At 39.8% G+C, this 16179-nt stretch overlaps 2 protein-coding genes across 2 annotated transcripts; both read right to left on the reverse strand.

Annotated features, from left to right (window-relative positions):
• Window positions 1-441: 441 nt before the first annotated feature.
• Window positions 442-4980, reverse strand: LOC133823436 (ammonium transporter 3 member 1-like). Its single transcript, XM_062256212.1, has 3 exons — window positions 4267-4980; window positions 2737-3022; window positions 442-1240 (listed from the first exon to the last, which is right to left on the reverse strand). Exons 1-3 carry the CDS (start codon window positions 4900-4902, stop codon window positions 711-713), a joined length of 1452 nt encoding a protein of 483 aa, XP_062112196.1. The 5' UTR covers window positions 4903-4980; the 3' UTR covers window positions 442-710.
• A 4711-nt stretch (window positions 4981-9691) lies between these two features.
• LOC133825231 (uncharacterized) lies at window positions 9692-13871 on the reverse strand. The gene is made up of 8 exons (XM_062258205.1): window positions 13814-13871; window positions 11988-12271; window positions 11830-11912; window positions 11612-11697; window positions 11151-11260; window positions 10805-11051; window positions 9807-10021; window positions 9692-9703 (listed from the first exon to the last, which is right to left on the reverse strand). Exons 1-8 carry the CDS (start codon window positions 13869-13871, stop codon window positions 9692-9694), a joined length of 1095 nt encoding a protein of 364 aa, XP_062114189.1.
• Window positions 13872-16179: the final 2308 nt, after the last annotated feature.

Consider the following 16179-nt stretch of genomic DNA (forward strand, 5'->3'; position numbering starts at 1 on the left):
TACAGCCGTACTAAGCACGGACCATAATAGAGTCATCGGAACCACTAGAGCTGCCCATTCCAGGGCGACTGATCCCATGACAGCAGAAGCTAAGGCTTTCCTCATGGCGCCCAAGGATGCGATTCAGTTCGGAAAGAGGTTAGTTAGATTCCAATAAAATAATGTTTGGGTGGTAGACCCATTTAACTCAACACGGAGGTACCAATCTTACTTGCTAGAAGCGTCCACAGAAGAGTATAAAAAATTTACTAACCATTTCATCAAATGGAACTTGAAGAAGATCCGTCGTTCGATCAACTCGAAGAAGACTCATTTAACTCTACACGGAGGTAATTTGATTGTTAGTTTTACTCTTTTATGTTGTATTTCCATATGCTTTTAGTTTTCTAGTTTTGTCTGTTCTCGTGTGTTTCTTCGGTTTTATGAACTCTGCACTTCTCCTTTTGGTTCAATGAATGGCGCCCCTGTTTGACGGGGCGTTCACCAAGCAAGAAAAAGAAAAAGAAAACAAAAACTCCCATGTTCCGTACAAGGCCTTCCAATAATCAAACAACAATAACAACCACACTATGACACTCTTCTCGAGATATATAAACAATTTGTAAAATTAAGTAATTGCTTTCACAAACGAACATGAACCCTTGGAATTAAGTTGAAAGATCACGTATTTTCCTTGACCAACATGAGCACTATTTTTCTCGCAAATTATTTTAGACCACTTGAGTAGCACCACTTGATGGATATTGACGAGGTTGTGAAGTATCATCAGAGTAGTAAACCTCATGTCTGGTAACGTCATACTTCTCCCCATCACCCCACAGCGCATAGGCCTCTTCACCATGCACCGCGTCGTCACCAATGAGGAGATGATCCTCCGGCATCCTAAGCGGCATCACCGCCTTTATCACTACACAAATAATCGATGTCACCACGAGGTTCCAACCGATGATGAACAGCCCGCCCACCAGCTGTTTGGCGATTTGCATGCCGCCTGACCCTCCGTAAACTCCTCCACGGGAGTTGGTGACGGGCAGGAAGAGCGAGCAAAGCTGGGGCTCGGCGAAGAGTCCAGTGAGAAGGCCACCGAGGAGGCCGGCCACTGCGTGCGTGTGGAAAACGCCGAGGGTGTCGTCTACTTTGGTGAAGAGCTTCCACCTTTTGTCTAGGATCATCATGGTGAACCATGGGACACTGCCAGACATCACTCCCATTATTATGGCTGCCCATCCTTGTACTAGACCTAATTAATTCATGTCAAAAAAAAAAAGTCAAGTTTTATTACTTGTTATTTTAGTTGTTTTTAATTAGTTTATCATATCCTAATAATATTTTTGGGGGGGAAGATATCCTCAAAAAAAAAAAAAAATACAACAACAACAACTAGTTATAGGTAGTATTATTCAATTAAAAGTTGATAAATTGACTCTGGGTAATGTGGATGGATATATATACGAGAACCTTTAAGTCCATCAAGTGTAAATATGAAAAAGATAATGTAACATTAACGTACAAATGAAAAAGGAAGAAAGTCAAGACAATAATTAATCAAGCCGGCGCGAACCATCCGCTTCAGTACTACGCATGGTCCACACCAACTTTCAGATAGGACCACCGATCAATCCTATATTGTATAATAGAGATATAGGATTTAAATCAAAATAATTGATAAATACAAATGTAGTACTTATCATGGGTCTGCGTAATCACAATATTTTAATTTCCTCGCTTTAAATATTTATCTGTATATATATATACACGATTGTAATGTATATAGCTATATATGATTTACTGTATCCTACATATATAGAAAAAGAACAATATGTTGTATCCTATATAGGGCATTATAGTATATAAAAGCTACATATTATCATAACTACGTAGCTAGTTAATATATTTCTAAAACAAATAATAAAATTAGAAAAAGAAAAATAAACATATTAATGGTCGTTATTTGTACACATAAAACAAAATTAATAGCGAAACTTATTCTCTGTATGTTTGGACTAATATATAGTTCAAACTATTTTTCTAATCAATAGTGTCCGTCATCGGATTGGAACATATATAATTCTTAATAACTCTATTATTAATACTATCACTTAATAAAAAGAATTGGTCATATTTATTTATTACAACTTTGATGTCGTACATTCAAAGTAACACGATAGTAGTCTCATACTCAAGTTCTTATTATTGCTTATTAATAAGATATACATAAGATTCTTTGCCAACCAAATAAGTGAGTGCATATGTGTACTTAATACGAAATATTTATCATGTCTCTTGAAAATTAATAATAATGAAACAATAATATAAATTAAAGTCTATAGTATAAATATAAATATGTATATATATTTATGAAAATGTCTACTATTGTATCCAACTTTTCATGCCAAACAGAATAAAGATCCATTGAATCTTACGATTACTAGATACCCAGAAAATGTTCTTCTTACACGTGTACTACACACGATGCGTGCAGATACGAGTACACGAATTGCTAGGGATGTGTTAATTAAGACATACTTTAGTATAATTGTGGTACTGTGCGCGGGACACATGCACATGCATAGTTGTACGGTAGTCAAATTATTTGAGAGGTAAAACATTAATTAATTGTGGTTTAATTTAAAGGGTTTTATAGCTGAGTAGTAAGAATTTAGAGATGCATCATGAATGAGATGAGATGAGATGAGAAATAGTTGGATGGTAATTAATAAATAATGGTAATGGTACCTGCGCCGGGAGTGATGCAAACTAGGCCAGTGATCATTCCTTGGACAGCTCCAATGACAGAGGGCTTGTTGAAGAAAATGACATCAAGCCATGTCCAAACGAGGAGGCTGGTGGCAGCACATATGTTGGTGTTAAGGACAGCCATAGATGAGTCAGTGTTGGCTGCGTATGGATCTCCACCGTTGAATCCTGCCCACCCCATCCACAGCAGCCCTGCCCCCGCAAGCATTAGCAGTACGTTGTTTGGTGGGAATCTCTCTCTGTCCTTTTTTTCTCTTGGCCCCACCTTTTCATTTTAATTTACCCATTATTATTATTATTATTATTATTATTATTATTCAGTTTATTTTTCATTTTCATTCCAATAATATATAAATAAAAACAGCAATAGAAGATGATTATTATACTCCATATATGCGTAAGTAAGGTCCAAAACAGGCCTCTTTCGTGCTTAAAGAGAATTAATAAAAAGTCGCATGTATCATTGAAATTCACATAATATATATTTATATCAATCATAGGTCTAAAATGATTCCCCATATATACAAATATTAATTTGGAGTACTCCCAAAGGGTAAATGGAATAATACAAAGGGACAAATATATATAAATATATATATATATTTATATAATTTATTACTTAAGAAGTAGTTAACAAACTAATTAATAAGGAAACTAATATCAAAACTGTAAGGTCCAAAATAGAAAAAACAAAAAATAAAAAAAATTTACTCCATAGTTTGTCCACAAGCATAATATATATATATGTAAATTTACTAGACCGAAAAGAAAATGATTAATGCTATAAGACATCTTAAAATGCTTAATTAATAGAATGAGATAAATTTATTAAATTTTATACGTGGATAAATTTAAAATTAAATATCACTTATTATTATAATTTAATAAATCATATTAAATAAATTTAGACGATAAAAGCATCCAAGATTATAATTACTTAAGGGAGAATTTAAGGAGAATTGTTAAGGGACATTATTGTGCCCAACACCAAAAAAATAACATAATATTATTGGTGTAATGCAAACTATAAAGTGTCATCTAAGTTGTGCCAAAAACTAAATTCATTATTTAACGGGGAAAATGCACGCAGTCAGAATTTTGTATATCGATCAATTGTAACGTTCGGTTATTTTTTACTTTTATCCATCAATTGTAAAAAAATCTATATATGTATGACTATGTAGAGGAAAAATGAACAAAATTATTGAATTGCAACGATAAACGAGTCACACCAACTTTGGTTTGCAAAATTAAGTGCCCTTCAGTTTGTATTTAATGCAATTTATGGTTGAAGACTAGGTCCAATTAACATATATATAAGGAATCACTCCTCTTCAAGTGCACAGTGGACTGATCGAAAACCATCAAGTCAAAAAATAGGTCGTACGTCTTATAAGTATTAAATTTCCAAGTTATACGTATGCATGAATACTACGGAAATAGTTTTCTATATTCTGTATATAATCCAAAAAAAGTAAAATATTAATATATTGATTAATTAATACGTACCCAATAAGCTGCAGTGAAGCCGGCAATCCCAGAGGAGAGATGAATGACATAACCACCAGAGTAGTCCATAACTCCCCAATGGAAAAGGAAGCCTCCACCCCATAAGCTAAAGGCTCCAACAGTGTAACTAAAGGTGAGCCATAGCGGTACAAACATCATCCAAGCCTTGAAGTTCATTCTCCCAAGCACTGCACCCGCCAGGAGTATCAGCGTTATCGCGGCGAACACGCATTGGAACCAAACCATCGTCGCAGCAGGATACCACGGCTCGATAGCCGGAGTCTCCACGCTAACGCCGTCCGAGAAGTAGTGAACGGTGGCGGGTAACTTCGATTGAGAGATCAGGAACTTCTGTCCCAAAGCCGGCCCTGCCTTACCCCAAAAGGGTAGCAGCCTATGGCCGAAGGACATTTTGTAAGCCCAAGTGACCCAACAGAGGATGACGGCGGCGAAGGCGTAGAGGGCCATGAAGGCCGAGTTGACTGCCCACTTCTTCTTCACGATGCTGCCGTAGAGGATGACCAGGCCCGGTACGCTCTGGAGGCCCACCAGTGTGGCGGAAATCATCTGCCACGCGTTGTCCCCTTTGTTGAGCCATTCCGGCACGGACGCGCTCACGTTTCCCTCGTAGGCCATTGCAGTGTGGATGAGATTGTATTCCTTGCCCTCAAAGTCAACGGTTGTGTGAGTGAGCTAGCTAGGATTCGTTCGAACATTGTGGGATGATGGAAGAGGGTTTATATAAAACTTGGTGTACGGATTTGGTGTGTGCTGGTCTATGATAAATTTTTTACGTGACTAGTTGTTAGCTAGTACGTGAAGACTTTCAATACATGTCTCCACTTTTTACCCAAATACTTAATTGTTTTTTTTAAAAAAAAGACAATATCTTTCATTTCTTTTTTAGTCAAACTTTTTCTAAATAAAACATTTTTATTCTTGTTTTATTACATTTAATATAATTTAATTAGTTTATTATAATTTTATTTTTAAAACTAAAAAATTAATAAAAAGTTTCATATAAGAATTTTTTTAAATAATTAAAATTAAATTAATAGTAATGAAACAAAGAAAAAATATCTTATTGAAATATCGAGAACTTTTTACATATGCTTTTATTATGATTAATATAATTTATAATATTTTATTTTTAAAATTAAAGTAATATAATATTAATAAAAAATTATAAAAAAATTATTAATTATTGCTATTTTGAAAATAATTAAAATTTTATTAATTATACTAAAGTAATAATAAAAATGTCTAATTAAAAAAGTAAACTCTTGATGATCTACAACCGAGTCGTGTACAAATTACTGTTTTACATTTCATTGTATTTTATCATTAAATACCACTAAGTTCCTCGTAGATGATATTTTCGTGAATTTTAATCACAAAAATTAGTACTCAATCATTTAACTCGTTGAACCAAGCTATAAGGTGATCATCATTTCACTACTTGCTAGAAGCTATAGATGTTCATATCTATAATTAACACTACCAAGTCCCCAAAATGTAAGTATGGGCTAGGCCGTAGGGTAAGCTGGTAACGAACAAATTAAATGAGTTGAATAATACAATCAGTTAGATTACAAACCAGTTAGAATTGAGATTGAATTGACTTATGGTCAACTTTATGATATGACTATCAGCCTAGTCTGATGTAACAAATATATCCGATCTTATCTATTTTTCTAATGTTCTGGAAAGAACATAATACTACAATATGTAAGTAGACTGTTGACAGTGAGAACTCAGCAACTATGTTAGGTCGGAAAACACAAAGTTTAGTAAGATAATAACTAAGTGAGAATTTAGAATAGACTCGAGGAAAGATAAATGCAGATCAACAATGGAGTAAAAACTTGTATATTGCTTAATAGCTTGGGTATACAATGCATTTTCCAACCCCGTTCAATGATGAAGTGAAGCTCTATTTATAGGTGATCTCTAATGACTCTTGGTACATTGTTGTATCGAAGAGACAAGGAGGTGCATATCCAGACTGCAGGTGGTAGTGGTGTTGGAGGAGTGATGGTCGGCTCCAGTATATGTCAGGGGTCTGCAAAAGTACTCCTGCCTTGGTACTGTGTCGTACCTCCACTACTTGTCGGGCACCAACGTCATAGGCGTGCTTGGAGAGTGTTTGTTATGTACCATTCTATTACTGCCACTACATGTCTAGCGTGGGCATTGTGTCTGTACTCTAACTCCTCTTAGTTTGTAAGTTCATTATGTACCTCTTCTGACTTCATATCGAATCGTTGTGAGGCCTTCCTTAACCTTCCTTGAATGCATGTTCAAGAGGTCCTTGACTCTACATCTCGTGAGACCCACAAGGAGAGAGGTGCTCCATTGGTGGCGCTTATCTCGGGGAGATAGATAAGGCCTCTTCAACGAGGCCTGCTACGTATGCGATGAGACATGATGCCCATGTGTGAGTCGAGGGTCTCACTTCGCGAGACCAATGCCCCACGGTCTCCATGCGCGAGACACTCATGGCGCCGGACACCCTTCAAGCGTGAGGCGCCTTCCATGTACGAGGCACCTTCTTGGTGCGAGGCCATGATGGGCGCGAGGCCTCCTCGATGCCCGGGACACCCTCCAGGCACAAGGTGCCTTCCATGTGTGAGGCGCCTTCTTGTTGCAAGGCCGTGATGGGCGCGAGGTCACCTCCAGGTGCGGGACACCCTCGAGGCGTGAGGCAGCTGGAGCACATGCGCGAGACGGAGTGTCTCGTGAGGGGGGTCGTGGCTTCGCGAGCCGTGGTGCAGCATAGTGCACATGCGTGAGACTCGCGAGACGGGAGTCGTGGATTCGCGAGGCATGGTGCAGCATCATGCACATGCGCAAGACTCGCGAGACGGGGGCCGTGTCTTCGCGAGGCGCGACGCAGCTGAAGCACATGTGCGAGGCAGAGTGTCTCGCGAGGGGGGACCGTGGATTCGCGAGGTGTGGTGCAGCATAGTGAAAATGCGCAAGATGGAGTGTCTCGTGAGGGGGGCCATGGCTTCGCAAGGCATGTTGTTGCATGGTGTACATGCGCGAGATGGAGTGTCTCGAGAGGGGGGCCATGACTTCGCGAGGCATGGTGCAACATGGTGCACATGCGCGAGACTCGTGAGACGGGGGTTGTGGCTTTGTGAGGCGTGATGTAGCTGGGTGCATATGCGCGAGACGGAGGGTCTTGCATGTGCGCGGTGTGGGCATGTCTAGGATGCAGCCAAGATTGTGAGGATCGAAGGTTCTATCATTTGACCCATGGTCTTCTGGGACTACCTCGGGGGTGTGTTACGTTTTCTTTTGGCATCCAAAGAGGGTATCTTGCACAATGAGGCACATCCTTATATGAGCATTAAGGTCTTAGGCTCTAGGCCAGCCCGAACTCTATAACTTAGCTTGTGTTGTTCTTTGGGTCAATTCTTTCATGTTCGCAGACCCTTACTCATTTCAATGCGAGATCACATATTTTTCCTTGTGGATTTTTGGCATCAACACTTGCCCCCCAATGTATGAGGAGGTCTTTAGGCGTCCTTGTAGACTTATTATGATGCTACACTTACTGTACTCTTGTGGTGTTATGAGGAATTTCTAAGGTAGGAGGCGAACTCAATTGGGCACCAAGCTCGAGGGAGGATTTCCATCATTCATACTTGGAAAAGTATGAGTTGAGTTGCCTCTTGTTTTGTGAGACGGATATTACTAAGAGATATCCATAAGTTGACTTTCATTGCGGCCTCACGATGTAGACACATCTAAGCGTGGAGGTGAATACACAAAGGCATCGCATTGCGAGAGCATCTCGCATAGCGAGAGCCTCTCGCATTGAGGGCACATTCCACTTGAAGCCTGCTGAATTGCGGTCTCGCATAACGAGGTCATTTTTCCATGAGCCTACGACACAAGGACTTCTTATCTCGCAACTCTTTCAGATGTACCAGTTCACAAGATAATTTTATATGCTCGCACAAGTATAAGGGAAGTGTAATTTCTCTTTCTCTCATCGATGTGAGACTTTAAGAAGCCATTTTTTTTTGTAAGGAGTTTCTGCAAGTCCTCATGGTCATAGTGCCAATAGCTTTATTTTGAAAGGGTTCCCTTTGGGACCTTTCTACGGCATGTGATTCGTGTCTATTGGTGCACCTTGACTACTTGTAAGGATATGTTGACCCTTTGGGTTCTCGCTATCCTTTTATATATTTTGCGCGTGAGTTTCATTTTGTGGGAGAAGCGTCTCTCGTCATTATGCATAGTATTATTTTTGCAAGCGTCTTCTTTGAGACCCTTTTCATAAGCATCTTCTTTGAGATCCTATTTTGGTTATTGAGGTGATCTCCCCTCGGGTCGAGACCCTTTTAGGAGGTTGTTTTTGTGAAACCTTACGAACACCTATTTTCAAGGCCCTTTTTCCCTTAGTAAGGCGACCCAGTCGATCTAGACTTGGGGATCTCTTTGGGCTCCCCTTTCGTCTTCTACAACATGGTGCCTTTGCAGGATGGGTTTGTTCGTGAAGTGGTCACTTTTGAGGGACCTTTTGACTCTTTGTTTTTAGATTCTTTAAGGGTAGCTGGTCCTTATAGATTCAACTGTTGTCTCATAAGGTTCATCGCTCTCACATATATGTATTATAAGTACTTTTATATATATATGTCACAAGGATAGACGCCTGTTTCGCACTTGGTCAAGCACCTATTGAGGATCGTGTGGCTAGGCGCCTACTTTGCACATAGCTAGGTGTCTGTTGAGGCTCGCAAGTGATACAAACCACGCCAACAAATGTGACGAAACCCGAACCAAATCTGGAAAAACAACCCAAGAACACTCGAATTTGGAATGGAAACTGTGACCCAATGCTTAGCAAAGCACAAACCTTGGTATGGTGAAGACGCCACAAACAGGAATGGATTATCCGTTTGATAAGTCAGATTTGAACGCCTCAAGGAATCCCCTTGATAAGTTCGAAAGTTTCTTCAAGAACTCAAGAAGAAAACTCACAATGTTTTTCATTAACCAAAACTATCTGAATTCCAAGTTGTCCACAAGGCCTAATGTAGCCAAAAAATACAAAGAGGGTTTTTAGACATATAAAAACCCTAAAATACCCATAATGAAAATGCCCAAAACGACATGTCTTTTGACTCCAACAAAGACTCTAATAAAACATGAAAATATAGTTCAAACTAAAACAAATAATTAAAGGAATCAAGCTCCTAAACTGAATCAACTTTGATGAGCAGCATAAGCCTTTGTTCACCCTCAGTAGTGAACTCGACCTCTTCCTGTTGTAGAATTCTCTGGACTAAGTTGTTAAGCTCTTCTTTGAATCTCCTAGCTCGTGCCCTCGTCACCGGACCAACTGGAACTTGAATTGGATCGTTAGTCTTGATGTCCTCATAATTCCCCCCCTCTTGAGAAGGATTTGTCCTCAAATCGTCACCTACGTCAAAAGGACTCAGATCAATAACATTGAAAGTAGCACTAACATTGTACTCACCTGGTAAATCTAGTCGGTAGGCATTGTCATTGATTCGTTCTAGCACTTGAAACGGACCATCTCCTTGAGGTAGCAACTTGCAACGTCTTTGCGCTGGAAATCTTTCTTTCCTCATGTGCAACCACACCCAATCATCGGGCTCAAAAACCTGCTTGTGATGTCCCTTGTTAGCTTGCTTGATGTATTGCTCTGTCCTCCTCTCTATGTTGAGTCGTGCCCTCTCATGGAATTGCTTCACAAATTTTGCCTTCTTCTTGCCATCTAAATTCACATGCTCAGAAACAGGTAAAGGTGATAAATCCAAAGGAGTTAAAGGGTTAAAACCATAAACAATTTCAAACGGTGAAGGCTTAGTAGAAGAATGCATGGAACGATTATAAGCAAACTCAACATGTGGTAAACAATCCTCCCAAGTCTTAATGTTCTTACTAATGATAGCCTTCAACAAAGTGGATAAAGTTCTATTAACTACTTTTGTTTGACCATCAGTTTGAGGATGAAAAGTAGTAGAAAACAACAGTTTCGTTCCAAGTTTACCCCACAACGTCTTCCAAAAGTAACTCAAGAACTTAGCATCCCAATCTAACACAATTGTCCTAGGCATACCATGTAATCTCACAATCTCCCTAAAGAACAAATCTGCAACATTAGAAGCATCATCAGTTTTATGACAAGGTATAAAGTGAGCCATCTTAGAAAACCGGTCTACAACCACAAAGACTGAATCCTTCCCATGCTTACTCCTAGGTAAACCCAATACAAAATCCATCGAAATATCAACCCAGGGTGAACTAGGAATAGGTAGTGGCATGTAAAGACCATTTAGCTGGACTCTCGATTTAGCCTGCCTACAAGTGACACACCTACCATAAATTCGCTCAACATCTCGTTTCATGTGTGGCCAATAGAAGTGCTCCTGTAACATAGCTATAGTCTTAGCGACTCCAAAATGTCCCATCAACCCTCCACCGTGGGACTCCCAAACTAACAAATCTCTCAACGAACAATTAGGTACACACAACCGATGCTCCCTAAATAAGAAACCCTCATGCCTATAAAACTTTCCCTCAGCAGATTTTTCACAAGCACCATAAATCTCCCCAAAGTCGTGGTCAACATGATAAAGTTCCTTAATGTGCTCAAAACCAAGTAATTTAGCATCAAGAGTAGAGATTAAGGCATACCTGCGTGACTGTGCATCAGCAACCACATTCTCCTTACCTTGTTTATACCGAATGACATAGGGAAACGTCTCAATGTACTCAACCCGTTGTGCATGTCTCATGTTCAGCTTATGTTGTCCTTTCAAATGTTTCAAAGATTCATGATCCGTATGAATCACAAACTCCTTCGGCCACAAATAGTGCTGCCATGTCTCTAAAGCTCGAACCAATGCGTACAACTCTTTGTCATAAGTGGGGTAGTTAAGTGCAGCCCCACTTAGTTTCTCGCTAAAGTACGCAAGTGGTCTCCCATCCTGCATAAGAACAACGCCAACACCTACACCAGAAGCATCACATTCAACTTCAAACGTGTTAGAAAAGTTAGGTAAAGCAAGTAAAGGAGTGTGAGTAAGCTTGTGTTTAATAAGCTGAAATGCCTCCTCTTGTGCATCACCCCATTTGAATGCAATGTTCTTCTTGATAACTTCGGTAAGTGGTGCGGCGATGGTGCTAAAATCCTTCACAAACCTCCTGTAAAAGCTAGCAAGTCCATGAAAACTTCTAACATTACCTACATTGGAGGGGGTCGGCCACTCTTGGATGGCTTTGATCTTCTCTTCATCAACCTCAATACCTGTAGCACTCACAACAAAACCTAGGAAAACAAGCTTATCGGTGCAGAAAGTACACTTCTTGAGGTTAGCATATAACTTCTCTTTCCTAAGCACATCCAAAACTGAATGCAAATGTGAGGCATGATCATGCAAACTCTTGCTATAAATAAGAATATCATCAAAATACACAACAATGAATTTTCCAATGAAAGCACGCAAAACATGATTCATTAAGCGCATGAAAGTGCTAGGTGCATTAGTTAATCCAAAAGGCATGACTAACCACTCATACAATCCATGTTTAGTTTTAAACGCTGTCTTCCATTCATCTCCTTCTTTCATTCGTATTTGATGATACCCACTCTTAAGATCAATCTTAGAAAACACACAAGAACCATGCAGCTCATCCAACATATCATCTAAACGAGGAATGGGGTGTCGATATTTTACCGTTATGTTGTTGATGGCTCGGCAGTCAACACACATTCTCCATGTTCCATCCTTCTTGGGAACTAGAATCACTGGAACAACACAAGGACTCATGCTTTCTCTCACATGCCCTTTCTCCATCAATTCTTCAACTTGCCTTTGAAGTTCCTTCGTCTCCTCCGGATTGCTTCTGTATGCTGGTCGGTTTGGGATTGAACCACCGGGAACAAAATCAATTTGATGTTCAATCCCTCGGATAGGTGGTAAACCATGTGGTACCTCCTCGGGAAACACATCCTCGAACTCTTGAAAAATAGAAACAACAACACTAGGCAGTGAAGAATCAAGTTGGTTAGTGTTTAAAAGAGTCTCCTTGTAATGAGTACAATCATCGGCCGTTTTGCAATCAATGCTCGCTTGACCTCACTTGTTTTTACATAAAAATTTCTTTGTTTTCTCTCTCATTTTCCTTCCTTGGCCGAACTCTTCTCTCTCTTTTCTTTCTCACTTGATTCGACCTTGCTCTCTGTTTGTCTCTCTTTTCCCTCACTCTCATTCATCTTTTCACTCTCTTTCATTTGATCACTCAATTTTTTTTTATCACTCAATTTTTGCAACCTCACTTGATCTTCATATACTTGTTTTGGTGTCAACGGAGCTAGAGTGATTGTCCGTTGACGGAACGTGAATGAGTACTTTTTGGTGAAGCCATCATGCTGCACTTGCCGATCAAATTGCCAAGGTCTTCCTAGAAGGAGATGTCCAGCATGCATTGGAACCACATCGCACAATACTTCATCCTCGTATTTTCCAATTCGAAATGATACAACAACCTGCTTTGTAACCCTTACTTCACCACTATCATTCAACCATTGCAACTTGTATGGACGAGGATGTCTAAGTGTTGTGAGCCCCAACTTCTCAACCATGGAAGAACTAGAAACATTAGTGCAACTACCACCATCAATAATAACACTACATACCTTGTCTTTCACATGACAACGAGTGTGAAAGATGTTCTCCCGCTGTACCTCTTCTTCCTCTTCTTTTGCTTGCAAATTTAAGGCTCGTCGTGTGACTAGTGCAATAATCTCACCATATTCTGCCCCAAACTCCTCATCAACCATAGAAGCGTCCTCCAATGGTGGCATGTCATCAAGATCACCTTCATCTTTAGAATCTATCTTGCCATTATCCCGAATTACCATAACTCGCTTGTTTGGGCACTGGCTCGCTATGTGTCCTCTCCCATGACATTTGAAACACTTAATCTCACTAGAACGAGATGAAGTAGGGGCTGTTTTACCTTGAGAGGCTGTGGTTGTGGTGGCTGGTTTTGGCTCGGTTTTTGGCTTGTGAGTAAAAGGGTTTTCCTCTTTCTTTGGATAGTTAGACCGCCAAGGTGCTGCACTTGGATTTTGTGGGATTTGTCTCGGATTTGAACTTGTACTACCCCTCTTGAGCCGCCTCTCAACTTTCATTGCCATATGCACCAAATCTTCCAATTCCACATAATGGTGTAGCTCAATTGTATTAGCAATCTCTCGGTTCAACCCATTCAAAAACCTTGCCATTGTCGCCTCCCGATCTTCTTCCACATTGGCTCTAATCATAGCCATCTCCATCTCTTTATAATACTCATCAGCACTCTTGTAACCTTGAAGAAGACCCTGCAGCTTAAGGAATAGATCCCGGTAGTAATGAGCTGGTACAAAACGTTGCCTCATCACCCTCTTCATATCATCCCAAGTCTCAATAGGATGATCTCCATTTCGCCTCCTGTTGATGCACAACTGATCCCACCACACAATAGCATAATCAATAAATTCAATAGCTGCAAGTTTTACCTTCATCACTTCGAAGTAGTTGTGACAATCCAAAACCAACTCCATCTTCTTTTCCCATTCAAGGTATGCTTCGAGATCACTCTTCCCTTGAAATGCGGGGATTCTCATCTTGATATTTCCCAAATTATTATCTACCCAGTTCCTAGCTTCTCTATCTTGGCCATACCTCCTATGGTTACCCTCTAACATCCTATCAAACTCTTCATCTAAATCTTCCCCTTCAAACTCTCTTTCACCCTCAACATCCCGTTGTTGCACCCTGTTCCTCCGAGCCCTCTGTTGCGTTCCCTTTTCTACCCTATCCAACCTCTCATGTATTTGTTCATACTCTGCCCTCATCATCCTTCGCATCTCCCCAAGTAATGCTTGAATTTGAAGATTCGGAACCACAAGTGGTGGATTCTCATTGCTTGCATTCCCCTCTGGATTTTGTGCCATGATGGAAATCTGCAAAATAAGGTTAGAACAATATGGAAAAGAGACCTCACCACACCCCCTCACGTGTTTCACTCGAACAATATTTTCACTCAAATCCACTCGTGTTTCACTCAATTTCAATGGCTTTTACCCTCAAATAAGCTCGCACCTCTGCCTTTTTTTTTCACTCGTATTCTTCTTTATGCTCTTTCAAAACTAATCAAACGATATGATGGAGGATTCTAGTAGCAAATAAAACCACAACAAACCAAACAAATATAACAAAAAGTGATGATTTTTGATACACTTGCGTGAGGATTTGGCAAAAGAACCTCTAGGAAATAAGGAACAAGATTAGAACAAAAATTTTTAGGAGACGTTTCCAGACTCTTTTTTTTCTTTTTTTTTTTCAGATCCTCTTGATTTTTCTTCTTCTTTCTTTCTTTCTTTTTTTTTTTTTGATTTCTCAAATGCAGGTACAAGACACAAGAAAAATCAGAATTGGTGGAACTAGAACGATTCGAAAACAAAAAAACTCGGATTTCACAAAAGAACAAGAGAAACTTAATGCAAATTCGAATTTTCACAATAAAAACAAGAGAAACTCCATGCCAATTCAGATTTCACAATAAGAACAAGAGAAACTAAATGCCAATTTAGTAAGAACAAGAGAACCCCAAAGAAAATTCAGATTTCACAATAAAAACAAGAGAAACTCAATGAAAATTTGAATTTCACAATAAGAACCCTAATTCACGATTTTAGAAAGAAAAAAATTATAGGGATTTTCAGAAACCCTAATTCAAATGTACGAATTGAACAAAGAAACGAAAAGAAAAAAAAGGGAAAAGGATAGGCCAAACCGTATGAACCTAGGCTCTGATACCAACTGATACGAACCACGCCAACAAATGTGACGAAACCCGAACCAAATCTGGAAAAAAACCCAAGAACACTCAAATTTGGAATGGAAACCGCGACCCAATGCTTAGCAAAGCACGAACCTTGGTATGGTGAAGACGCCACAAACGAGAATGGATTATCCGTTTGATAAGTCAGATTTGAACGCCACAAGGAATCCCCTTGATAAGTTCGAAAGTTTCTTTAAGAACTCAAGAAGAAAACTCACAATGTTTTTCATTAACCAAAACTATCTGAATTCCAAGTTTTCCACAAGGCCTAATATAGCCGAAAAATACAAAGAAGGTTTTTAGACGTATAAAAACCCTAAAATACCCATAATGAAAATGCCCAAACCGACATGTCTTTTGATTCCAACAAAGACTCTAATAAAACATGAAAATATAGTTCAAACTAAAACAAATAATTAAAGGAATCAAGCTCCTAAACTGAATCAACTTTGATGAGCAACACAAGCCTTTGTTCACCCTCAGTAGTGAACTCGACCTCTTCTTGTTGTAGAATTCTCCAGACTACGTTGTTAAGCTCTTATTTGAATCTCCTAGCTCGCGCCCTCGTCACAGGACCAACTGGAACTTGAATTGGATCGTTAGTCTTGATGTCCTCATCAGCAAGGCTAGGCACCTATTTTGCACATCGCTAGGTGCCTGTTGAGGTTCGCGAGGTTAGGCACCTATTTTGCACATGGCTAGGTGGCTATTGAGGATCGCAAGGGTAGGCACCTACTTTGCACATGTCTAGGTGGTTGTTGAGGCTCGCAAGGCTAGGAACCTATTTTGCACCTGGCTAGGTGCCTGTTGAGGCTCGCAAGGGTAGGCACCTATTTTGCACGTGGCTAGGTGCCTGTTGAGGTTCGCGAGGTTAGGCACCTATTTTTCACATGGCTAGGTGCTTGTTGAGGCTCACATGGCTAGACACCTATTTTGCATATGGCTAGGTGCCTATTGAGGTTTGTGAGGTTAGGCACCTATTTTGCACATGGCTAGGTGCCTGTTGAGGTCGGGTCTAATACCCCCTAAGTGGTTTGT

This window comes from Humulus lupulus, chromosome 1, assembly GCF_963169125.1.
Source record: "Humulus lupulus chromosome 1, drHumLupu1.1, whole genome shotgun sequence".
Lineage (NCBI taxonomy): Eukaryota > Viridiplantae > Streptophyta > Magnoliopsida > Rosales > Cannabaceae > Humulus > Humulus lupulus.